General features: G+C 45.4%; 2 protein-coding genes across 4 annotated transcripts in view; both read right to left on the bottom strand.

Moving 5' to 3' along the window:
- Positions 1–10,899, bottom strand: part of dab2ipa (DAB2 interacting protein a) — a 30,818-nt gene extending 19,919 nt beyond the window's left edge. The window contains exons 1-3 of the mRNA XM_040046627.1: positions 10,675–10,899; positions 5,320–5,387; positions 4,971–5,080 (exon numbers count right to left, since the gene is read on the bottom strand). Coding sequence (XP_039902561.1) covers positions 4,971–5,080; positions 5,320–5,387; positions 10,675–10,705 — 209 coding nt within the window. The 5' untranslated portion in view covers positions 10,706–10,899. The remainder of the gene's footprint in view (positions 1–4,970; positions 5,081–5,319; positions 5,388–10,674) is intronic.
- Positions 10,900–17,595: 6,696 nt separating this feature from the next.
- On the bottom strand, positions 17,596–23,878 carry phf19 (PHD finger protein 19). 3 transcript variants are annotated; one of them, XM_040046735.1, is made up of 14 exons: positions 23,600–23,872; positions 22,996–23,176; positions 22,828–22,909; positions 22,630–22,734; positions 20,625–20,719; positions 20,230–20,378; positions 20,057–20,152; positions 19,789–19,978; positions 19,642–19,709; positions 19,413–19,553; positions 19,274–19,334; positions 19,113–19,198; positions 18,926–19,006; positions 17,596–18,855 (listed from the first exon to the last, which is right to left on the bottom strand). In XM_040046735.1, exons 1-14 carry the CDS (start codon positions 23,650–23,652, stop codon positions 18,510–18,512), a joined length of 1,734 nt encoding a protein of 577 aa, XP_039902669.1. In that variant the 5' UTR covers positions 23,653–23,872; the 3' UTR covers positions 17,596–18,509. The 3 variants fall into 3 exon arrangements, with proteins under 3 accessions (XP_039902669.1, XP_039902668.1, XP_039902666.1); XM_040046734.1 differs by having other exon boundaries at positions 18,926–19,003; positions 19,274–19,553; positions 23,600–23,878; XM_040046732.1 differs by having other exon boundaries at positions 19,274–19,553; positions 23,600–23,877.
- Positions 23,879–24,666: the final 788 nt, after the last annotated feature.

The raw sequence follows: 24,666 nt of genomic DNA, 5'->3' as shown, positions 1-24,666 counted from the left end.
GACCAGGTGACCCTGAATCCTCCCTTAGTTATGCTGCAATAGACGTAGGCTGCCGGGAATTCCCATGATGCACTGGGTGTTTCTTCTTCACTCACTATGTGTTAACAGACCTCTCTGCATTGAATCATACTTGTTATTAACCTCTGTCTCTCTTCCACAGCATGTCTTTATCCTGTCTTCCTTCTCTCACCCCAACCAATCACAGCAGATGGCCCCGCCCCTCCCTGAGCCTGGTTCTGTCGGAGGTTTCTTCCTGTTAAAAGGGAGTTTTTCCTTCCCACTGTCGCCACAGTGCTTTCTCATGTGGGGTCATATGATTGTTGGGCTTTTCTCTGTATGTATTATTGTAGGGTCTACCTCACAATATAAAGCATCTTGAGGCGACTGTTGTTGTGATTTGGCGCTCTGTAAATAAAATTGAATTGAACTGATGATAAACAAGATGATGATGATGACCCTCTTTAGCTTTTTATACACACACAGCAGGACGGGTGTGTTGCTCGGTTAGCTCGTCATCTTGTCTTAACAAGCTGGTTATATGGCTAATGCTGCATGTCTGTGTGTGTCTGTGTGTAACCTTGCTATGCTGTGTGCTACACACAGGAACACAGCATAGCACGCTAGCTATGTGCAGATTGCAGCCATGCTAACACACACACACACACACACACAGAAACGCATCATGCATGGAAATGCAAATCAGGTGGAAGACGGCAGCATGCACGCACCTCCCCAACACACACACACACACACAAAGCAGAAATCCACTGCAGCACATTTTTCTGATCGGAGGACAAAGAGGATCAAAGACACTCACCGAGCATCCTGCTGAGGAGGAGGAGGAGGAGGAGGAGGAGACAGCTATAGATTCATGTCCTCCTTCAGCAGCGAGCAGGAGGAAGAGGAGGAGGAAGATGGAGAAGCTGCTGATGCTGTGTGGATGAACCTGTCTGTCTGTCTGTGTGTGTTTGCTGTTTCTGATGCTTCACAGCTTCAGCCCTCCCTCCCCTTCCTCACTCTCTCTCTCTCTGTCTGTCTCTATGTGACTCACCCCCCTCGTCTGTCAGCTCTTGCCCCTCCCCTGCAGTGAGGCTGCCCTACTTCCTCCCTCTCTGCTCCTCTTTATCCTCCTTGTCTCCTCTGCTGGCCTGTCAGGGGTGCCCCCCCCCCCAGCAGCGCACATGTACGATACGTGTTGATGTGTTAAACAGGCTGCGGTTACACGCGTGTTATTGCAGCCGCTCTGAGCTTCTTCTTCTCTGGTCCTGTACGCACACACTTCCTGTCTGCAGCAGAAAGTGGAATTTTCCATTTGGTGTCATCGAGGCAGGAATCAAACGCCGCATCTCTCCCCGGTTTTATATCAACACCAACCTCCACACGCAGCCGCTCAGACGCTGCTGCATACGCTCGCGCCCAGCTTTAACTCAGGCGTTCATAAAAGTTTGGTTTTAATACTTCACGAACATGTTTACACACAATCCCCAAAGGCACTGGACTGTCACCTGCCTGAAAGGTGAAGCCTGTTCCCTCATCATTCCAGGACTAATGAAGCTGATAACAGATAACAGAGCTGATATAACCGTTAACTGTAAGCACGACATGAAAGATGTCAGTGAAAGAGGCCATCACTAGGCTGATAATACAAGAATAAAATAATCAGAGAGCAGAAACAACAATGAGAGCAGTGAGCAGCTCAGAAGAGTGGATGATGACAGATTTATTAAAATGATTGGAAACATAAGCCAGGTCAGGAACATGGCAGAAGCATCGCTGGGAAGCTGTAGACCAAGAGACAGAGAGTTTACAACAAGGTGCAAACCTCTAGGTGCACTCAGGAAGAACACACTGTAATACATCTAACAAAGGCTTGATGCACACTCGGTCATCCAGGTAGGTACATCCCAAAGGTTGATTCTGTTCACCTGGACGTTTTCAGTGGGAGAAACGTTTCATCATCATCAGGTGACTCCTTCAGACTCAGCTGACTAAACCTCATAAACAGTATATCTGCACAATGACTGAAGCTAGCATGTTGTCACTGCTCAGTGACAAAAACACTTATGAGCCCCTGAAACGAGACCCAGGAAGTTGCTACAAGAAGAGGGTGATAGACTGTCTGAAGCAGTTAGAACAAGACAAGGCTATCGACCGGACCTCATACCAGAGCTACACCAAGTCTGTATGGTTTACTGAAGATACATAAACAGGGTGCACCTTTAAGACCGATTGTCTGCATGATCAACTAGGTCACCTATAACATCTCTAAGCTTCTGGCTTCGATCCTCAACCCGTTGGTAGGCAGCTCTGAACACCACATCCAGAACATCCTGGATTTTGTTGAGAAGGTGAGAGATGTCATTATGGAGGCAGATGAAACCATGGTCTCGTACATTACATCTCTCTCCACTTGCATCCCAGTCACGGAAGCGTTGGAGGTAGTTCGTAAGAGATTACAGGATGACACCAACCTCAGCAACAGGACCACTCTCAGCATCGACTAAGTGTGTTTGAACTGTGTCTTCATTCCACCTACTTCACATACAAGGCTCAGTTCTACAGGCAGAAACATGGGTGTGCCGTGGGCTCCCCAGTTTCACCCATCGTGTTACTGTAAGGTGACCTTGAGGGTCTGAAAGGCGCCTATAAATAAAATGTATTATTACTATTATTATTATCGTGGCCAATTTGTACATGGAAGAAGTGGAAAAGAGGGCTTTGCTATCCTACCCTGGAACACCACCAAGCCATTGGTTCGGTATGTGGATGACACCTGGGTGAAAATCAAATCTCAGGACGTACCACATTACCACATTAACTCGGTGGACCGACACATCAAATTCACCAGGGAGGATATGAACAGTGGCAGGTTAGCCTTCTTAGACTGTGAGATTTCCATCAGTAATGGGGGACATCTAAAAGCTGACGTGTACCGTAAACCTTCACATACGGATCAGTATCTAAGGTTTGACTCTCATCATCCACTGGAGCATAAACTGGGCGTCACCAGGACGCTACAACACAGAGCGAACACCATCCCCACAGACACAGCAGCCAGGGAGGCAGAAGAACATCAAGAAGGCCCTGAGTAAATGCGGTTATCCCAGCTGGACTTTTGTCAAAGCTGGAAAGGCTCCTAAAGAAAGCTCCAGCTGATCCAGGAGAGAAGGACAACCGCTGCCCAAGCGAAAACCTGTAGTGATCCCGTACGTGTCAGGAGTATCGGAGCAGCTGAGATGCATTTTTTCTAAACACCGGGTCTCTGTGGCTTTTAAATCCCCAAACACGCTGCGCCAAAAACTGGTCCACCCCAAGGATCGGGTCGCCCGACACAAACAGAGTAACATAGTGTACGCTGGTAAGTGCAGGAGGATTGGCAGGATTTATACATCGGGGAAACCAAACAACCTCTGGGGAAGTGGATGGCACAACACAGAAGAGCCACCTCGTCAGGCCAGGACTCTGCAGTCTATTCACACCTACAGGCCAGTGGCATCTAAAGATGTGTTTGTGCACATGAAGTTGAGAGAAAGTTGTATGATGGAGAGAAAAGATGATGGTCTAAAGCATCCATTTGTCTAACATGATGGAGGCAGCATCATGGCGTGGGCATGTCCGGCTGCAAGGAAGCTGCTCTTTGGTGGTTAGTGATGACAGCGCTGTGCTCTGTGGGTACGGAGCCAAAGCAAACTGCAAAAAACCCAACAAATGAGATACTCTTAAAGTCAGTCAGCTGATCTCAGGTCAGCTGACCAGATTTTCAGGGATTTAATACAAACTACAGTGACCTGCAGAGCATCTCAAGGAGGAACCAGCATCTGGTCCATGGGTACCTTATACAGTCACTGGCAGCAGAGGATTTTCATCTAAGTATTAAATGTAATCCTCTTATATAAAACCTAGAATAGAGGACTGTGTCTGATTGCTGAGTTAGTAATAAGGTTGGATTGTTAAAACTTTCGTGAACTGCAGCAGCATCATGAATTTTCACCGTAGGTTCCTTTGAGCCGTGAAGTTAGGGACAGTTACAGATTTGGGGGCTCGTCCAGGATACGAGCCTCATCATGCTGCACATCGAGTTTTGGGGATTTGGTACTCTGTGTCCTTACTGGCACTCCACAAGAGGAAATTTCAAAGCATACAGGATTTCACTTGGGAACAAACTGTAGTGTATTACTGCAATGAAACAGCTCAGATTAAATCTTGACAAACTCAGAGACCTGAGCGCTGCCGCACCATGCTGAATACTCAGGTGGTCATAAACTGACAGCGTCATGGAACGGCTGTGTGCAGGCAGGAAAAGGACCCAAAATGCAGACTCAACTGAGGCGAAACTTAAACTCAAAATGGCAGCTTTTATTGCTGAACAGAAATCTCAACAAAACCTAAACTGGGAAGAATCTAACAAAACACACACATGAAGACGCAGGGAGAAACACACAGCATGAGGGAGATCCCGACACAGAGAAACACAGGGCTTAAATACACTGGGAAATAACGAGGGGAATGAGACACAGAAGGGGAGCACAGGTGGGAGAAACAGACACAACGACAGCCAAGGGAAGCGAAACACATTCACGTAGGACACAAACCTTCAAAGTAAAACAGGAAATGTAACACAGAAACGCGGACTTGACTAGGGGATACAGCTGACAGGGGAGACAGAGCAACTAAGAAACACAGAGACCAACATAAAGGAGGCACAGAGGGCTGCTACTAAATACTCAGAAAACTACGACACTACACTCTATAGAATAAACCGGGGCAACAAAGAAGGAACTCAACACTGGGTCAGGAGACCCAGGATCCTGACAGACAGAGACCTGTGGTCTTCACTTTTATAGCACGCTGTAAATTATAGCAGGTTTACTCACAACACAGAGGATCAGTCATATGACATTAAACTGACAGGCTGTACTTGTACAACAAAGTAAGTGACCCCAGTGGAATTCTGGGTAACTGACTGTTACCTAGTGTCAGCTGCATTGATCTGCCCGGTCTTTAAGCTGCTGTGACGAGACAGTTTGGGCTGAGATCGAGTCCGACGCAGCGACTGCTTCAACCTGCGAGACAGAAAACCCTGAAGAAGAAATCGGGTGAAGCCGTATTAGCTGCTGTGATCAATGAGCGATGTTAAATTCACAGATATTCGATGGAGTTTGGTGTGGAGATAAATCCCACCAGCAGGTGGGGTCAGTCAGTTAATCTACAGCTGACAGCAGCTCAACTCCTGTTGCCATGGAAACAACAGGCTGATCTCAGCAGGCGAGAGAGAGAGAGAGAGTGTGTGTGTGTGTGTGTGAGGGAGAGAGAGCTCACCGTCACTCTGGCGGTGGGTGTGTCGGTAGTGGAGGCACTGGGCATGCTCTGTCTGCGCACCCCCATCTCTGAAACAGACAGAATGCATCATGGGAGCATTTGTAGTTTTTATCATCAATCAGCTGCCACGTTCTGCTGTTGCCATGGTAACCACCAGCGGTGAAGGAGAATTGTTGTTTTTTTAAATTAAATTGTTTGATTAAATTAAGTTTGATCAAACCTTTCATGTGATTTTAGTTGAACTTAAGTTAATTTATATTGTTTTTACATTTAAAATAACTTCATTTTGTTGTTGTGCAACATCTCTAAAGTTAGAAATATCCTGTCTCAGAGTGACGCTGAAAAACTAGTTCATGCATTTATTACTTCCAGGCTGGACGACTGTAATTCATTATTATCAGGAAGTCCAAAAAACTCCCTGAAAAGCCTTCAGCTAATCCAAAATGCTGCAGCAAGAGTCCTGACATGGACTAGAAAGAGAGCGCAGATTTCTCCTGTTTTGGCTTCCTGTTAAGTCCAGAATTCAAAATCCTGCTCCTCACATACAAGGTCTTAAATAATCAGGCCCCATCTTATCTTAATGACCTTGTAGTACCATATCACCCTATTAGAGCACTTCGCTCTCGCTCTGCAGGCCTACTTGTTGTTCCTAGAGTATTTAAAAGTAGAATGGGAGGCAGAGCCTTCAGTTTTCAGGCCCCTCTTCTGTGGAACCAGCTTCCAGTTTGGATTCAGGAGACAGACACTATCTCTACTTTCAAGATTAGGCTTAAAACTTTCCTTTTTGCTAAAGCATATAGTTAGGGCTGGACCAGGTGACCCTGAATCCTCCCTTAGTTATGCTGCAATAGACGTAGGCTGCCGGGGATTCCCATGATGCACTGGGTGTTTCTTCTTCACTCACTATGTGTTAACAGACCTCTCTGCATTGAATCATACTTGTTATTAACCTCTGTCTCTCTTCCACAGCATGTCTTTATCCTGTCTTCCTTCTCTTACCCCAACCAATCACAGCAGATGGCCCCGCCCCTCCCTGAGCCTGGTTCTGCTGGAGGTTTCTTCCTGTTAAAAGGGAGTTTTTCCTTCCCACTGTTACCAAAGTGCTGCTCATAGGGGGTCATATGATTGTTGGGTTTTTCTCTGTATCTATCTTTGTAGGGTCTACTGTACAATATAAAGCGCCTTCAGGCGACTGTTGTTGTGATTTGGTGCTGTGTAAATAAAATTGAATTTTGATTTTTTAATTTTATTATATGCTTTGATTCAGTTTTGTTTAGTTAAATATTTAATTTTATTTTCCTGTTTGTACACATTTGTGTCCCAACTCGACTGAACCTTTATGTGTTTATATTTAAATTATAAAACAGAAATGATTCAAACAAAGAAACCAATAAATAAAAAGTATTTTTCTTGTTTGATTTCTTTATTTGTGGACAGCTGCATGTTCTGTGTAGTTATTTTAAATTCAGTTCAAAATAAACATGAAACCAATTAAAAACTTCTACATAAATCTGTTTTAATATATTTGAATGTGAGTTTGTTTTTTTCAGCAGAGAGTAAAATCCTCCAATCACAGAGCACAAATTCTTTGTTCTGTTGATAAAAGTTACTGATGAGAGTTACTGATTAACTGTTTGATGGTCTGGGTTTTATTAAATCTGATCAGTTTTTCTGATGAAAGCCAATTCAGAATAATTAACTGTGGAATTAAATCTGTACGAGAAAATTAATTTATGAATTCATTCCTTAATTCTTTTATTTGTTTAGACATAAGTAACATTTTTAGTTCATAGTTTTGTGTAAAAATAAAAACAGTATTTATAAATCAGTCATTCCATCGTGATGGAAATTTCTTCATGTGTTGATCACATGTTTTACTAATATCACTTTTGTTTCATTTAGTTATAAACATATAAGATAGCATCATAAATGTGGTTTATCACAGTGAGTGGGACAAGGGGGGTGGAGGGTGTGTGGATAGATAATGGGGGCCCTCCTGCTGATCTCAGGGAGAAGGCAGGTGACATAGTCGCCATTCTCTTTGCGGGAATGTCTTTGTCACTGTGTTCGTATATAAGTAGTTGCATGTGGTCACATGTGTAGCAAAGATACAGCTCAGTAAACATGAAGAACAAAAACTGAGTTTAGTACTTTTCTCTGGATCCTGTATGCGATTAATGATTCATAAATGGTTTTTTAAATAAAATTATTAAATAAAGAGTACTTTAGTATTGTCTTAATGAATAAAATAATTAAAGATCGAATTTAACGTAAAACAATTTTTCAATTTGTTCGTGTTTAAGCTCAAAGTCAGGAGTATCCACACCCACAGACAGTCGTTCCACCTCCTATTAATCCTGTCTTACAGAAACTGCACAGCAGGGGGCACTATGAGCTTGTCCTCACTGACCAATAGAGAAGTTAGCAAAATGATTACTTGTTTTCATAAACTCAACTCAGTAATGTACAGCACCAGCAAGTAAAGCGTTTCATGAATTAATAATTAATGATAAACTATACAATAAGTGGTGGTCCCACTGCTCCTTTTCTATACAGTTACCTTTTCCTGTTAGCTACTAGATTTGCTATCGTATTTACTATTAAATTTACTATTAAATTTGCTAATGGATTAGCTTTTCCATCTACCCTTTCTGTGGCTATTTTAGTCCTTGGAGAAAAACCAATCCAGTTAAGCATGCAGTGCAACGTAAGCAGCTGTCTGATTGATTAGCGACACATAGGCTAGCTACGTGTTGCTGTTTGCTGTGAATGACTTTTCCAAGGAGATATTTTAAAGTGTTTGTGCTGCTGCTTGGATATTAAGCCTTGCCTATCACTCTCTGAAAATGTACAGCGTGGACAAATGATGCATACAAAGAGAAACGGCAGTGAAATGGAGACCTGTGACTAGATACAGGTGGACTTAGCCTGACCTGATATAACACGTTGGAGGTAACATGGCTAACGCTAGCATCCCTGCATGTAGCCCCATCCTTGTAGGCTCATGCTAGCTTATGAATGTATGCATGTTATGAGTGTAGTTAGTGGTTACTTAGCATGTATTTAGTGTATAGTGTTGTGTGGTTAAAGGTTAGTTAGTGTGTAGTTAGTGTGTAGTGTTGTGTAGTTCGTGATTAGTTAGCGTGTAGTTAAAGGTTAGCGTGTAGTTAGTGTGTAGTGTTGTGTAGTTAGTGGTTAGTTAGTGCGTAGTGTACTCATTGTTCTGTCTCGTGTGTCAGTGACGGCACTGCTGAATGTCACTGTTGCTGTTAAGAAGAGTCCAGTTTGAATGTTTGTAATAAACAGAGTGTGAAGCTTAAATTAAACTGTTATTTTTAACCAACCTGCCTCATGCTGTGCAGCTTTCCAACCCACTTACTGGGCTTCATGCTTGGGCTAAAGCCAAGAAAACCTGCAGACTGTATTTATAGGAAATATGTTTTGATTTCCATGCCACCCTAAGAGGAATTCTCTAGACCCGCCCCTGGAACCAGCACCAAGGTGTGGGAGCAACGGCTCTAACCTGGAGCAGTTCCAACAGATGCTCTCTGTAGACACAGTCGCATCACCCTGCACGTTTCACTGCACGACTAGTTTGGTTTTTTTCTACAAGAGCTTAAAGTGTTGCAGAAAGGCTGAATGCACAAGCTAATCCCATAACTGGAAAAGCTTTGGGAAAGATTTAGGAAGAGAAGTGGAACTGGAAAGGAGGAGAGGAATCAGGATTTCAAATCACAATTTAAAAATTATTTTGGAAATCAGCTGTTTAATTGTGAAATCTGGAAATGTTTAGATTTTTGCTGTTGACAGCATTTTTTTTTCTTTTCAATTTCTAATTTTTATTATTGGATTAATAGTTGGTTTATATATATCTATATCTATATATCTATCTATATATATATATATATATATATATATATATATATATATATATATAATCTCTTCCTATTACGCAATACATGACCACATAATGAAGCACTTTAGTATCCGATACAACACATTTAAAATGATTTGTACTTTAACCTCCTAGGACCTGGTGTCCACATATGTGGGCATCACATTTTGGGTTGTCTAGACCAAAATACAAAATTTTGCTCTACAAGGGCCTGATATCCACTTACGAGGACATTATACTACCACTGTTCCATCAAAGTTTAAAACGAGGACACATAGGTATAGTTATATATACTCTCCCATGAAAATCATTCAAATATTATTACAGAAAAAAAAAAAAGTTTCTAAACCAAAATACCCCCCCCCCCCCCCCCCCCCCAAAAGCAAACAAACAAAAAAACCCAAAAAAAAAACAACAACCAAAGGTTGACAAATAGTGCTCCAGGGAAAAAAAACAAAACAAAGAGTTATAGCATAGTGAGTCATTAGGTTTAAGTGCATTGTTCCAGGGCTTCGGGCTGAAGTTTAGTCCATGGGTGTCAAGTTAGTTAAAGAGGCATCCAAATTAGTGGTTGCAATGATAAGCTTCGTCCTCTTCAGTTCCAGTCCATTTAATTTCACACCCCTTCTCCTGTCCTTCTATTTAGCAGTCCAGCACTCGCAGGGTCCCCAGATTCTCTTTAACAGCTGCAGCACTACTTCTCCCATACGGGTTAACTGGATAGAATCATTTCTGTTCATTATCGATCATTTCCTCACTTTCCAAAAATAACAAAAAATTTCCCCATATTTTTTTAAAGGAAGCATGTTTACTCTTTATCATGGACGTGAGTTTCTCCAAAGCAAGGGATTTTGATAATGTCGATAACCAAGTTCTCAAGTGTGGTCTACTAGTGGATCTCCATGATTTTTTTTTCTTTTTCTCTTTTGTTTTGTTGATGAAAAGGCAATAAATAAATCTTTATAAAAAAAAAAAGTTTAAAACGAATGTCCTCATACGTGGCTCTCATTTTTCTTAGGAACAAAAATCGGGTAAAAAAAAATAAATCTGGTGTTTCTTTGTTTTTACATTGATCGGGTCCCAATCAGCCCAAATATCAAAGAGAAATTAAAAATGCTGCCGTGGAAGAGTTCAGGTCTTAGGAGGTTAATATTAATCTGTGACATCATCTATGACCGCGCTGATAAACTTTATTTAACCTGACGCGTCTCAGTGACCTGACACGGATCATACTTTCACCTGTCTCTGTGACCTTTGACCTCCGGACAGTAATATCCACCTACAGTCTCTCCACCCTTTGAGCTCCTGGTGACCTAAGGAGTCGTCTGCCATGTTGCCATGGTAACACAGATTATGAGATTAATAATGTGACATGATGTGATGAAGCAGACGCTCTAATCCGGCTGCGCTCACACGAAAAACACACAAGCACTCGCCGCCGCTTCTTTTTCTTTTCTTACCACCGCAAGAGTCAAAGTCTGCGTCCATCATCTGTCCACCTGTCGGTCCACCTGTCTGTCTGTGTCTCAATGCTCCTGTCTGTCTGTTCGTCTGTCTCCGTCTTCTGCAGCTGCTCGAACCCGTCTCATCTTCCTTACCTTTGTGGGCAGGGCGAGAAGGTGCCGAGGTCACATGGAGCGTGTATCTAAGCAACCACACAGTGCAAGTCTCCGCCCTCTCTGTGAGGAGCAGAGGATGAACCTGAAGGAGGAGAGAAGGGAGAGAGGAGGATCCGATGTTTTTCTTCTGAAACCCCGATGCCTGACCTCTGACCTCTGACTGGATAAACATGAGAATATTATAAAGAATCATAAAAAGATGTCAGTTACAGCTCGTCCCCAGCCCTGGCCCCGCCCCCGTCTAACAGTAGAGGTGTGCAGGTGAGTCACCGCTGCAGGACTGAAGATAAACTCTCCCTGTAAACTCGCTCGCTCATCATGTGACCCTGACCACTTCCTGCTTAGTCTGAGTCTGAGGATGAATTCATAGCGCGGCCCAGCCAAACTCCAGTTTCCAACAATGGCGGCCGCTACTAAGTTTTAATTTCACTCTTACTAATCTTTCTGGGTCACAAAATAAACCTTTAACATATTTTCAGGCGAGAAAGTAGCTGTGTAAACATCAAATATCTGCTCGGTTTATCAAGATATCGCATATTTGCAAAAGTGCTTCGACGTTTTCGGAGACGTCTGCTACCCACCAGCTCGATAGCGAGCTGGGAGCTCAAGGGTCACTGAAGCCGCCGAGAACGGCACAACTCCCGGCACATCATTTTCAGATCACTGCGGACTTTTGTTACTCAGGTTAAACGTGATATAAAAGTCACTCAGACAACCCAAACATGTTATTGTTGGGCTTTTTTCAGTGTTTTATTTGTTCCTGAGTCAATCAGTTTGGCTGAGATTAAAGTTATTAGATTAGATTCGATAAAACTTTATTAATCCATCGGGTGGGTTCCTCCTTGGTTTTTACACAGCTGAGTAAACGTCAAACAGAAAAGTGATTAAACAGAAGTGTGTGTGTCTCTGTGTGTGTCTGTGTGTGTGTGTGTGTGTGTGTATACCTCCAGGTCGTCCAGCATTAGTAAGCGTGATTCTGATAGGATACAGAACATTTTACTCCAGATGTCAGGCTCCGCCCTCCGGCCACAGGACAGCCAATGAATGGAGGCGCTCTTCAGTTCTGTGACATCATCACAGCAGCATTATGATATGTTTCTGCACTTCCTGCTTTCTTCAGACTGGACAGATCTCTAAGGAAGCGTGTCATTGGCCCTCGTTAACACTGTGGGACACAGACCACGACACACCTTCCACACAGGTGACCCTTCAGGGTGAACCTGATGTTAAATACATCACATGACCTGGTGGCTGTTCAGAGGTTAAATATTCACTCGGTCGCATAAATGAAGCTCCACCCTCTGACCTCACAGACAGAAGGACACCTAGGTAAGGTGCATGTGACCTCAGCTGTGTGAAACTCTCCCTATTTCTACTCACCAATCACGTTCATCCACCCCAGGTGCTGACACCTGGACAGGTGTTTCACCAGCTGCTCCATAGGAGGGAGGCAGGGAGACACACCTGAGACAGACAGGTAGAAACAGAAGAGTCAGTTTGTACCTGACAGCTGTGGACAGGAGTCATGAAGTGTCCAGGGTACACAGCTTCCTGCAAAGCTTTGGCTCCGTCCTCAAACTGTTCATTGGTCTCATGCTGAGCGTTCAGAGAAGAAGCCACGCACACGTACATGCACGTGGCACGGTAACCGTGGTGATCTGACTGTAAATAATGTTTGAGCCCATCTCAACCTGAGCTCACACTGGAACATGGAGCCGCTAAATCTCTCTGCTGGTTTTCACTGAGCTGAACCTGCTGCTGTATGTCAGTAACAGCACCTCCTCCTGTGAGGTCACAATCAGCGTCACTCTGAGACAGGATGTTTCTAACTTTAGAGATGGAAGAAAGCAGTCTTACATATTTGTTTAATATGTGTCCTGGTCAAAAACGACTCCAAGGTTCCTCACAGTGTTACTGGAGGCCAAGGTAATGAACAGAAGTGGTCCTAGCCTGTGGAGCTCCATAGTAACCTTGGTGTGTGACGCGGACTCTCCAGTTACAAGAACAGACATTCACAGATATCCCACAGCTCCGGTGGAAATTAAATACAGGAGCAAAACACATAGACTGATGTGATACGGGTTCGGGGTGTGTGTGTCAGTGGTGTGCATGCTGGTGTGCTGACACCATGTGGCGTGCACAGTGTCGGCTGGTGGTCGGCCGGTCATTCTGTAAGCGTCGTTGCGCTCACCAAGTCCCGTTTGAGCACATTGGCACATCCCAAGACCAAAAACAGAGGTGAGGCGGTTCTGGAGGCTGGCTACTACTACTCGCAGTTCGTCCCGAACTTTGCAGAGCTGACCAGCCCCTCAACTTAACTCACGCAAAAGCTTTTGTCCCAGCAGGTAGGGGGGAAGCCTGCTACTGCACAAGGAAAACAAAGTGCTGGGCAATCCAGAGGGCGGTGGATCCCTGTTAGGATCACGCTGCAGTGACCTGACTGGTACTGCACGGCTGTGCTGTTAGGACTGTAATGTGTTCTTTGCTGTTCATTTTAAGGCAAAATTCGTTCGTTGCTTGTTTTCCTTATCTTTTCTTTGTTTTGTTTCTCTTCTTCATCCCCTTGAAATGTGGGCCCTGCTTTAAGTTTAGGGGTTAACGTTAACGGTGCAGGTACGAAGCTGGTGGTGCGAGGAGTACTTAGCTAATATGGGACGAGAGCAGGGGGCTTAGGGGTGCTGTTCCATGCAACCTGCTGGAGTGATATTGGTGGTTGGTATTGTGTTAGTTTTCTTTACATCGTGGCATGTTATTGTGTTTTATTCCTTGGGTGGGGTTGGTTTTTGTGTTTTGTTGTTTTTGTCCCCTCCCTTCCACTTTCCCTCAAACCACCTATTTGTTCCTTCAATGACAGATAGTTAAGAGAGAGAGTGATATCAAAACAGCTACGAAACGTCTGCATATATGTGCCCAAGTGTTGTATTGAAGCAAGTGATGAATAACTGTTTTCCAGTATGTTGTTTTGCAATGTTGTTGTTTTTTTTGTTGCATTGTTGATTTGTTTTTCACCCAAGCAGCTAATAAAGCTGATGGAATACAATGTTGCCTCTTAAGATTCTATAATAGAATGAAACAATAATGCCAGCTATAAATAAAGACAATAATTGAATGAATTATGAAACTCATTTTTTTCTATTAGATCTGAAAATGTTGTGTAACACTACAACCTGAAACAACAAATAGATGCGTTGGCCTGTGCAGGAGATAAAGAAAAACATGTAACAGCAGCTGTGAGATGGAATCGTCCAAATCACCAAAGTAAACTGGAGCTGGGCTTGTTGCAGGATCTGAAGTTACTAAACATGTTGTGAGTGTGTGCGCTCTCACTTAGGACCATATAATAATAAATATGTGCGTGATGAAAGTTGTGCAGCACGCTAACGTCCTTACTCCACTCTGTGTGCTCGTGTGGGTCTGACCCTTCCACTCCTTTGATTTGTTCCTCGTACTTTTTTTGCCTCTTCGTCACGTCTGTCTTCGTACGGAGCTGCCGTGTTCACTGTGGTTTCGTACATCACTGTTTTTGGGGCAAATAAAATGCAAGTAGGGATTAAAACTGCAGAATTAAGATTAGCGGAGCTGGAAATGCTAGCGCACGATGCAGTGTTTTGATTTTGTTGCCACTCGTACCTACAACGCAATGCGCGAAAGTCACGTGGTCTGTCGATCTCTATTGCGAAGCTAGCCGCTCACAATGGCGAAGAGAAAAGTTAATTCTGAAAACAGAGCCTTTCAGTGGCAGGCTGAATATATGTTTACAGACATGCTGGTAAACCCGTGTGTCTTATTAGTGGAGCTAATGTGGCTGTAATGAAGCAATTTAATTTAAGACGGCACGACGAGACAAAACGTCAGGATAAGCTGAAAAACCTAAACGCAGAAACTACAGAAAGTAGACGAGCTAAAGAAGAATCTGACATTTCAGCAGACGTTTGTCACCAGAGCAAAATCACAAAGTGAAGCTGTTGTGAAAGCAAGTTTTATTGTGGCAGAGGAGCCAAATCAGCCCGGCTATTTACCGAGGGAGAGTTTCTAAAGAGCTGCATGATGAAGCTGTGCGTCGTCTTGTGTCCAGACAAAACGCAGATTTTGGCAAATGTGAGCCTGAATAGAAACGTATGTCAAAGTGTAACCGACATGAAACTGTCCTGGGACAAACTTGTTGGATGCAGCGCCGGTGTTGTGCGGTGAAAAAAACTGACTAGTCAGCAGGATGCGAGTAAAGATGCAGGAGAACTGTACCGGTGAGTTAACAGCATATCACTGCATCACACACCAGGAAAGGCTGTGTGGTAAAGTCCTTAAAATGGAGCATGTAATGATCACCGTAACGCAGACCGTGAATTTGATCCGAACTAAAGGTTTAAATCACCGTCAATTTCAGTCTTTTATGATGCAGTGAAGGCACTTCAAGTGAAGCTGTCACAAATGCACCAGTGCAGCCTGCCTCACTTTCCCTGTTGCCAAGTAATGTTGAGCCAAGTCAGTGCAACAGTGTTCCCAAATGCGCACTTTGCTGATAAACTGAGTGCACTGAGTTTGTGGCGCTTTGGTGACTTTGAAGCACAAAAAGAGAATTTCGAGCTGCTTCACAACCCAACGTGGAAACTGCACCCGTGCAGGTTCAGATGGAGCTGCAGTGTAATGATGCACTCAGGCAAAGTACGACACTGACTGGCCCGCACAGTTTATTAGCTCCACTCCTGCAGCAACGCCCAGCTCCGTCTACATGCGGCTCCAACCTTGTGTTTGCTTTCATTTACTTTTTCTGGGGTTTTGGCATCATGTTCTTATTTCTAACTTGCATAATTTTGACAGGATATATTTTTATGGAGAGCAAAATGTTTAAAGTTAAAGTTTATTTTTTTAAGTTTATTTATTCTGGAATAATATTCCTGTCTGTATTCATATTTATGTTTACAAAACATTGTTTTAGTGTGTTCAATAAATGTTTATCTTGACCTAAAGTGTGCCTTGAGGTTTGGCCCCCAGTGCAATTGAGTTTGGCAGCCCTGCAGCAGATATTTTAATGGCCTGCATTTGTATAGCGCTTTTCTAGTCCCTAAGGACCCCAAAGCGCTTCACACTACATTCAGTCATTCACCCATTCACACTCACATTCACACACTGGTGATGGCAGCTACATTGTAGCCACAGCTGCCCTGGGGCACACTGACAGAGGCGAGGCTGCCGGACACTGGCGCCACCGGGCCCTCTGACCACCACCAGTAGGCAAACATGGGGTTAGTATCTTGCCCAAGGATATTGTCTCATGCAGCCAGGAGGCAGCCTGGGATCGAACCACCGACCTTCTGATTAGTGGCTGACCTGCTCTGCCACCTGAGCTACAGCCACCCCATGGTCAGGCCAACCTCCAGGGGCATAATATCATCCTTGTACAATCTAGTCTCCCACTTCCAATGTTCTTCAGTAGCTGCCATCGAATCTAAATGGGAACAAGACATAACTTTCATATCACAGATGACCTGTGGGACTCTGTCCTCGGCCAAGTTCACAATATATCGATGTGTGCTCGACACACTCATTTAAGATCATCGGGTGCATTGATCCAGGGTCAGGCTGGAGCGTATACACCCAGCCTGTAGGGGGTGCTCCTGGTACATTACTTCATATGTACTGGTCCTTCATTGGCCAACGTTTGGAACTCTGTTTCCCAAACGATGTCTGAAGTCCTCAAATTAAACCAGAGCCACTCTGTGCTACGTTTGATGCGCCCAGGACCTGAAGCTGCCCAACTCCAGAGTCAGAGTGTTAAACTTTTCATTACAGCTGACCAGGCGAGCTACCTGACCCCCCTCCCGCATGTGCAATGAGTAAAAGATACAACGTCCTGCTTTGTTTAGTTCAGTTCAATTCTGAAGTACTTTGTTATACGTAGCACTGAAACCTTTGTCTAATGAAAGGTCAGGATGAAATGGAAAATGCAGTTAGAAGGAACATTTACACGATCTCCTCCACGTTTATTATGTTGATGTTTTCATTAATGGTCAGATGGTCCGCTGCTGTGAATTATGGGACGGAATTTTCTTCTCCCCGTTCATAAAGGATGCTCTGCTAAGGGAAGCATTGAAGTTCCTTTATGTAGTGTTTGGAGAACTGGAACAGCTCTGGTTATGGCCACCATGCAGATACATCGCTCAGTGAGGAACCTTCCTGAGCAAAAAGGGTCGTTTGGAACGCACCTCGATCTCCCTTAGACTGTGCTGCTTTCAATCAGGTCCCTGATTTAAGGGAAAACATGAGCTGGACCTCATGTCTGACCTCAGGCAGGCGTAAAGAAACACAGAGCAGGTACACAAACACAAAGTATGGACAGGTGAAGAAGCTTACAGGTAGATGCAGGTGGTCTCCTCTGCTGTGAATCTGTCACATCGCCATGTTACCCGTCTGCCTGAATACCTGTGTGAGTGCTGGGACCCTCAGGACAACGACACAGATGCACCTGAGCACTCATGCAGGTTTCTCTGCCTTTTAACACCTTAACTGGATTATCAGATTACCTGCACTAGTCACTCTCACACACACACACACACACACACACACACACACACACACACACACACACCTTTGTGAGGACTCTCAGTAACATGAAAGCTCCCCAGGACCCCGTAAATCTGGACCCATAAAGTTAGACCTAGAGCTAGGTGTAGACTGACTGTGACACTCACAGGTTTTCACAAACCCAGGTTTCCACGCATCTCTGCTTCTCAGACACACACAGAAACACAGAAAGGTCAAAGGTCAGAAAACATTTGTTTTTAATCCAGAGAAAGCTGGCAGCTGATTGGTCAGCTGGAGAGGAAAACAGCAAACAAACAGTCACATGATCAAAACAAGCATTTAACAGGCCAATAGGAGCAGAGCATATCTTAAAGTGACAGAGTGCCAGTTTAACGTCTCAGAGACTGTTAGCACTATTAGCATCCCTCATTCACAAATATGGGCTGCGTTAGCTTCAAGCTAGGAGAAACACTGATCGGTGGCTCAGATTGATCACCAGCAGGCGCACTTTGGTGTTTGCATAGACGACGAATGGGATGCTCCGCAGGTGAGATCATGTGATAGAGTGAGAACACTGCACAGGTGAGGAAGGGGCAGGTAAACATGTGACTAAGTGCTTCTGATCAGGTACACAACATGAAAACTTCAGGGGAGGGAGGGGGCAAGAGAGGCAGGGTGCTGTCTGACAGCCAGGGGGCGCTGCATGGGGAACTCTGAGTGTTTTACAAATCAGAGCAAAAGAAGAACTCCACCAGTGTGACATCATTACAACCAGGAAAACAACTAATCAGTGTGTGAGGCTGCAAACATGGTGGAGGTGGGAGGAGTCAGGCGGGAGCTCTGTGTGTCTCTTTGGCTGCATTTAAACACTTTTTAAACTAAAAACTATTTTTTCCAGGATCGAGTTCAGCTTTGATTCCTGATTCCTCAAAACTCACCAGCCAGCTGGGGATATACAGCCCACATGTTTAACGGGGACACGGAGAGCCCGGTGGTTTAACAGGGATCCAAATGTTTAACAGGGACACGGAGAGACCAGGTGGTTGCGGGGCCACAGTGTCAGTTCAGGTTTCAACCAATAAGCAGCTCACCAGCAGCAAGTGTAGAGGAAAAGGAATCAAAGCTTCTAACACCACCTGGACCTTGATAACGTCCTAATAAGGGGTCGTCCCCTCCCACTCCAGCAAGTACTGGACCGTCCCCTGAGGGGTGATGCGGCGAGCCAACACCTGGTAGCGCTCGCCATTGGTTAGCCTACCCGCTACTCCAAAGTAAGAGGAGATGGAGGAGTGGAGGTGGGAGTTGTCAGACGGCAGCGGTGAGTGGTCTGACAAGAAGTGGGAGGAGTCTGTGGTCAGGTGGGTGTGGTTTGTAGCTTCCTGGGCCCCAATGATGCCAGAAGGCTCTTCCCCTCCAAGCTCCTCCCCTGCCTCACTGCGATTGGCCCACTGGCTGTAACTGTTCCGGGGTAACTTCCTCTTTCTGCTGCCCATCCTTCTCCTGAAGACAGAGGTCAAAGGTCAGATATCAAAAGCCTAGGGTTGGTGAGTCAGGTGTTCACTCAGCTCACCTGAAGTGGTAGGAGGAGGCGGAGCCAGAGGTGGAGGCATCGGTGGAGTCCTGGTCGATGCTGACGGCTCTGCTGGAGCTGCTGAGGAAGAACAGCAACGTCACAGGTGCGCCACCGTATGACGTGAACGGGAAAGCACAGGTAAGCAAAGCATCAATCAGAGCGCCGAGTCCAGCGCTGATCTCACCTCTTCAGGCTCTGCAGCTCATCCAGTGTGAAGTCAAAAATGTTGGCCATGTGGTGGTTGGCGGTCCAGCTGCAGGTCAGCTCGTTCTACGGGCAGAAGGTCACAGTCAGCGTGATGCATTAACAGCTTTAGAAACCACAGAAGAAGAAAATGAGCCTCACATTAGGAATGGCATCCTCGAGAAGCCACTTGGACTTCCTCTTTCTCCTCTCAGCTGAGCTGCTGAAGAAACAGAAATAAACACCACGGTTACGCTTCGTCCAATCACAGGCAGCGACGGCTGGCAGCAAGAGATCATACCTGCTCGCCGTCTTCTTCCTTGCCCCGCCCCCATCATTCTGAGCACGCTCAGGAAAGAGCTTGGAGGGGGGGTTAGGAGGGACCCTGGTCCTCAGACGAAAGATGCACTTCCTCTTTTTGATTTCCTTCCCGCACAGAAACCTGAACACACACACACGTTAAGAACACACATCCTGTGCTCATGTTACATACGTGTACTCGTGACGGCCTCGCTCTGATTGGTCCTTACTTGCTCTTGTACTTGTTGAGTGCATCGAGCAGGTGCTGCCCCCTCTCTGCTGGGGGGGTGTTGGACAGCTGAACAAACACACAGAGGGTTAAATGAACACAGGCACACCACGTGATCTCAGCGAACCTGGCTCAGGTGTGCTATTACCTTCCCAAGCTGCAGGTGGTCCCAGTGGGTGGAGACGAAGGTGAGGATCTCGTCCAGTTCGAAATACTTCTTCTTGCTGCAGATGGACAGGTTGTAGAGCACCAGGTGGACCAGGTCCACCCACCTGAGGGACAGGCGCCGCACGCACTCTGAGCCCTTATTACACACCACGCACACAAACAAGTAGAACCTGCGGGAGGACAGGAAGTCAGAGCCATACCGGGGAAAGGTAGCAGGGGGAGGGGCGGAGCAGGGGGTGGAGCCTCACCTGTCTCCAAACATCATTGCTTCCTGCAGGCACTGAGTGCACGCCTCATGGAACCACTGTTGACACCTGAAGCACTGCAGCATCTTCAGGTACCACCTGCACACAAAGGTAATGCACACAGGTGAATCAAGTAACGGCCAACCACACCTGCAGCTGTCATCAGGCCAACTTACTCTCCAGGGCCGCCGCAGTAACAGTAACACTGCTGCTGATTGGTCCGGTGCTGCGAGTCCCAGTCCAGGGCCTCCAGCTCGTACGGAAGCACCTGTTTCATCACACTCAGGGCTTTGGCTATCACACCTTTCCTCAGAGCCCCGCCCTTCTGTGGGACACACAGGTGCAGAGACACGAGTCAGAGGCAGGCGAAACACACACAAATGAGAGAGAGAGACACACACACACACACACACACACACACAGGTAAGAGAGAGAGAGAGACACACACACACACACACACACACACGGGTAAGAGAGAGAGAGAGACACACACGGGTAAGAGAGAGAGACACACACGGGTAAGAGAGAGAGAGACACACACACACACACACACAGGTGAGAAGCATCGTACCCGGACCGCCAGAGCAAAGACGCAGCGTCTGCAGAACCACGGAGTCAGGGTGCCGCTGCCCTCTACTGGAGGAATGTGACACTGCTGGTGGAAACCTGACAGACAGGTGATGGTCAGAGCCCAGGATTCACCATGGCAACAGATAAACAAAGAGCACTCAGTCATCGTGACCTTTGACCTTAAATCTGATCATCAGAAAGCATTTCTGCCTTTACTGCAAACAGCGTTTGCTCTAATGTTTCTACTATCAGCTTCACTCTGAGCTTCTGTTAAAGGTCAGAGGTCATTCACATTAGAAGTATCAGCAGTTATGGAGGAGCTCCGCCTCCTGAGAAAACGCTGATGTCACTGCAAGCCCGTCCAATAAATCCCACCCCCAAACACCATACAGTAGGGCTGGGCGATATATCGAGTTTTTAAATATATCGATATATTTTTTTATACACAATATGTTACTACATTATGTTACAATTATACTTGTGGAACCGCAAGTTTGCCTCTCTTTCGTCCACTTTTGTCTCTACGCAACGTTACTCTGCCTCGCCTCTCCTTCACTGAACACAACTCCCCCATCACCTGCAGGCAACGACAAGATGCACACGGCAGCTATCAAAGAGGAGCTGCTCGTTAAAAAGAAAACATTTGGAGATTACTATTTTAGTGCTGTCAGCGTTAATCTCGTTAAAATGACGTTAATGGCATTAATGAGCATTATTATTTAATAAATGTTGATAATTTCTTTCTTTTTTTTCTGAGTAATTTTTTCACGTACATCTGCGCTGTATGTTAATAAAAGTGCCTGTGTGAGACCTGGGACACAGTGTGACTAAGAACTCGCTTTTTCTTCTTACTTTCTACCTTTAAAAAAAATATCGAGATACATATCGTATATCGCCATCCAGCTAAAGAATATCGAGATATGAATTTTGGGCCATATCGCCCAGTCCTACCATGCAGTCAGTTTTAGCTTCGCAGGTGTGACCCTCAGTCCAACCTGCAGAAAGCCCACAGGCAAGTAGAGCAGGGCAATATGACCAAAAATATTTATCACGATATAGATCTGAAAATTTGCGATAACGATATAACTGACGACATAATTGACACTAGACAAAATACTTTACAACTCCACAATTTTATTAGTGCAAAAAAAACCCATCAATGTATTTTCACATAAACAAGCAGCTGTTTTTTGCATTAAAGTTATAGAAACATTTTACAGTGCAAATGCAAATTCCTCGCTGACAGCTTAACCAAAAGGCATTTCCAGTGGAAACTGGCTGACATATCCTCAGCATAACCATGTATAATATCCACAAAACTTAAAAAAAAAAAAGCTTATACACATGCAATACGGTAATATTATGTTGAAGCACAGTACGTATCACTCCGCGAGGCTCCGCCTACGGTAGCCGTAACGCTCCGACAATCCATCAAGCGGTGCGGCTTCGTAGCTTAGCAAAGTCGTACTGAAACATTTGACAGATTTTCGAGCGCCGTGCACATAAAATCGTTTCGAGGTCAGTAAACACAACCAGAATTCAAACATAAGGCACACGGGATTATAAGGGGCTCTGTCGATTTTCAGAAAAATCAAAGGATTGATTGTAAGTGCGCCGTATTTTCCAAAAAACACGGTAATAACGACGGCCCGCTAGCATGCTCCACCAAAAATAGTGCTTTGTTGTGTATCTGACGGACGAAAGCCAAACCAGTTCCACACCACTGAAGCTGCAGCATTTCTACAAACCAATTCTCGTTCATCCGTTTCATTCAACGATCCGCTTTCGCTCTTCTCATTCTCCGTCTCCACCATGCGTTTTCTGCCATGTGCGTATGAAAACAAAGGCACTGCGCATGCGCGTTTTATCCATATTCTATCGCCATATTTCATTTTCTTGCCGTTGCCCAACATTATACCGGTATTACCGTGAACGGTATGATATGGCCCAGCCCTACAGGCAAGTGTTCCTAATGAACTGTTCCTGTGTGTGTGTGTCAGACTCACCGATCCCACACTTCCCACAGATCAGGATCTGGTTTGATTGGGTGTTGGAGTTTGGGTCCACCTCCTGGCACATGGAGCAGCGAGGCTCCTCCCCCGGTACTCCAGCTGCATTAGGATTGGACAAAAGAAGCAGATCACAGACATGAAGCACCTGTCTTGCCCTCTCTAGCTTTCTCTCACTCCACCCGTCTGTCTCACCGTGCTGGATGTCCTTCCAGAGGACCCAGAACTTGGAGTTGTCCTCAAAAGTGACGAAGCAGCTCTGCCTAGGGGGACTCACCTATCCACCAATCAGAACACAGAAACTCAGCCAATCACGATGAGCATGATGACGCTGCAGTGGGTGTCAGGTGAGCACAGGCTTACCCGTTGGATCTTTCCCAGGTAGTACAGTCCATCTGACCAACGACAGAGCACGAACTGACCCACGCTCAGACTGGACTCCACCCCGTCAGGTTCGGGGACACGCCCCCCTTCACACCCTCCGCCCCCTGGAGACACCTGATGCTCCAGACCGCAGAAGTCTTCGATCAGGTCCTCATACATCCTGCAGAGAGACAGACAGACGGTCTGTGATTCATTCCTGAACTGCGCGGTGGATTGGAGGAGGGCTGACATGCGCAGTGCGTCCTCCCATCACATACCGTTAACAGAGCTCTAACCATCCAGTAACTACCCACCACACCCTAACGGGTTAACTAACGGAAAAGAGCTGATGAAGCGCGATAACCGATCGGAATAACGAGTAAACCGGGCCATGAAATCCTGAACGATAACCCGGTAACAGCCCGTAATAATTCACGTTAAGAGGGCCAGCTCACAAAAAAAAAACACTTGCACACAGTGATGAACTGACACGGGTTAAATTCAAGGGTTCCAACAGCTCTGTGTCCCGGGCTGAACTAACGGGCCACACTAAATCCCAGGGCTAAATCAGAGCGGGTCAGCGCAGAGAGGCAAGCCGTGATACCTGCATTGATCCGGGCTGTGCCTCCTTTCTGCCGGTCCTCCCGCTGCTGGCATCCCAGGACACAAGGTCGTTGAGTCGATGCTTCTTCAGGGTGTCTGTCTGTCTGTCTCTGTCCGTCCCCCTCACGTCTGCCTGTCTGCCTCCCTTACGTCTGTCTGTTTGTCTGCTACTACTGCTCTCCGCGGCGCTAAACTTCAAACTTACTCCGGCGCCATTTTTCACTTTTCCCGCGAATCACAGCACGGCTTTTTTCCTTATCGTTCCGTCATCACGCCGCAGCGCCTACCCTAACTGTGATTGGCTGTTGCATTGAACCCTGCGGGACCCTGCGCTGTGATTGGCTGTGAGAGGAAAAAAATAGTTTTACCGCGAGATTTGGTTTCTGAGCGAGATTTCTTGTGTAGCTGTTCTCCCTACACGCTGCTGATCTACACCCAGCACCTCTCTGCGAGCTGAACTCCACCTGTGACCGCCTTCCTCCACTCTCACACACCACCCTCGGCTCCTCTCTCTCGCAAGTACACAGTACAAGGGCGTAGATTTGGTTTTGGCATCGGTGGGGACGGACGATTCAACCACCGAGCCCTGCCCCGTTTCTTTTTTTTTTTTCCTTTTTGTCTTTGCTTCTTGATAAAAGGAGAAATATACTTGCCTACATATGCTATTCTACATGCTTTTAAACCATTTAAAATTACAATCCATAGTTTTATATGTTAAATTACTATTAAACAAATGACTAAGTATTTTAGACTTTAGTTTACTTCAGCCATATTCCATATAAATCAGGTATCATACAAAAATAAAAATAGCTTCAAATACAGTCATGACAATAAAAGAATATGACTTTAAGGACTTAACATCATTACTTCAGTTATAGTACACCAACATCTCTGACACATCAGCACTAAGGGAACACTGACCTGCTGGTTTTTGTCCATAAAACTACTCGTCTAAGATGACCACAGAGTAAAAGATCTCTCAGCAACATTATGCAACATTTTAGGCACTGTTGCCCCGATCAGATCAGTGAGCTGGGATGTTTTATTCTAAACATGAACTACTGTTAC

Source organism: Simochromis diagramma, unplaced genomic scaffold (genome assembly GCF_900408965.1).
Source record: "Simochromis diagramma unplaced genomic scaffold, fSimDia1.1 OVJJ01000038.1, whole genome shotgun sequence".
Classification (NCBI taxonomy): Eukaryota; Metazoa; Chordata; class Actinopteri; order Cichliformes; family Cichlidae; genus Simochromis; species Simochromis diagramma.
The sequence above is the reverse complement of the archived record's forward strand: the minus strand, read 5'-3'. Positions and strand labels throughout refer to the sequence as shown.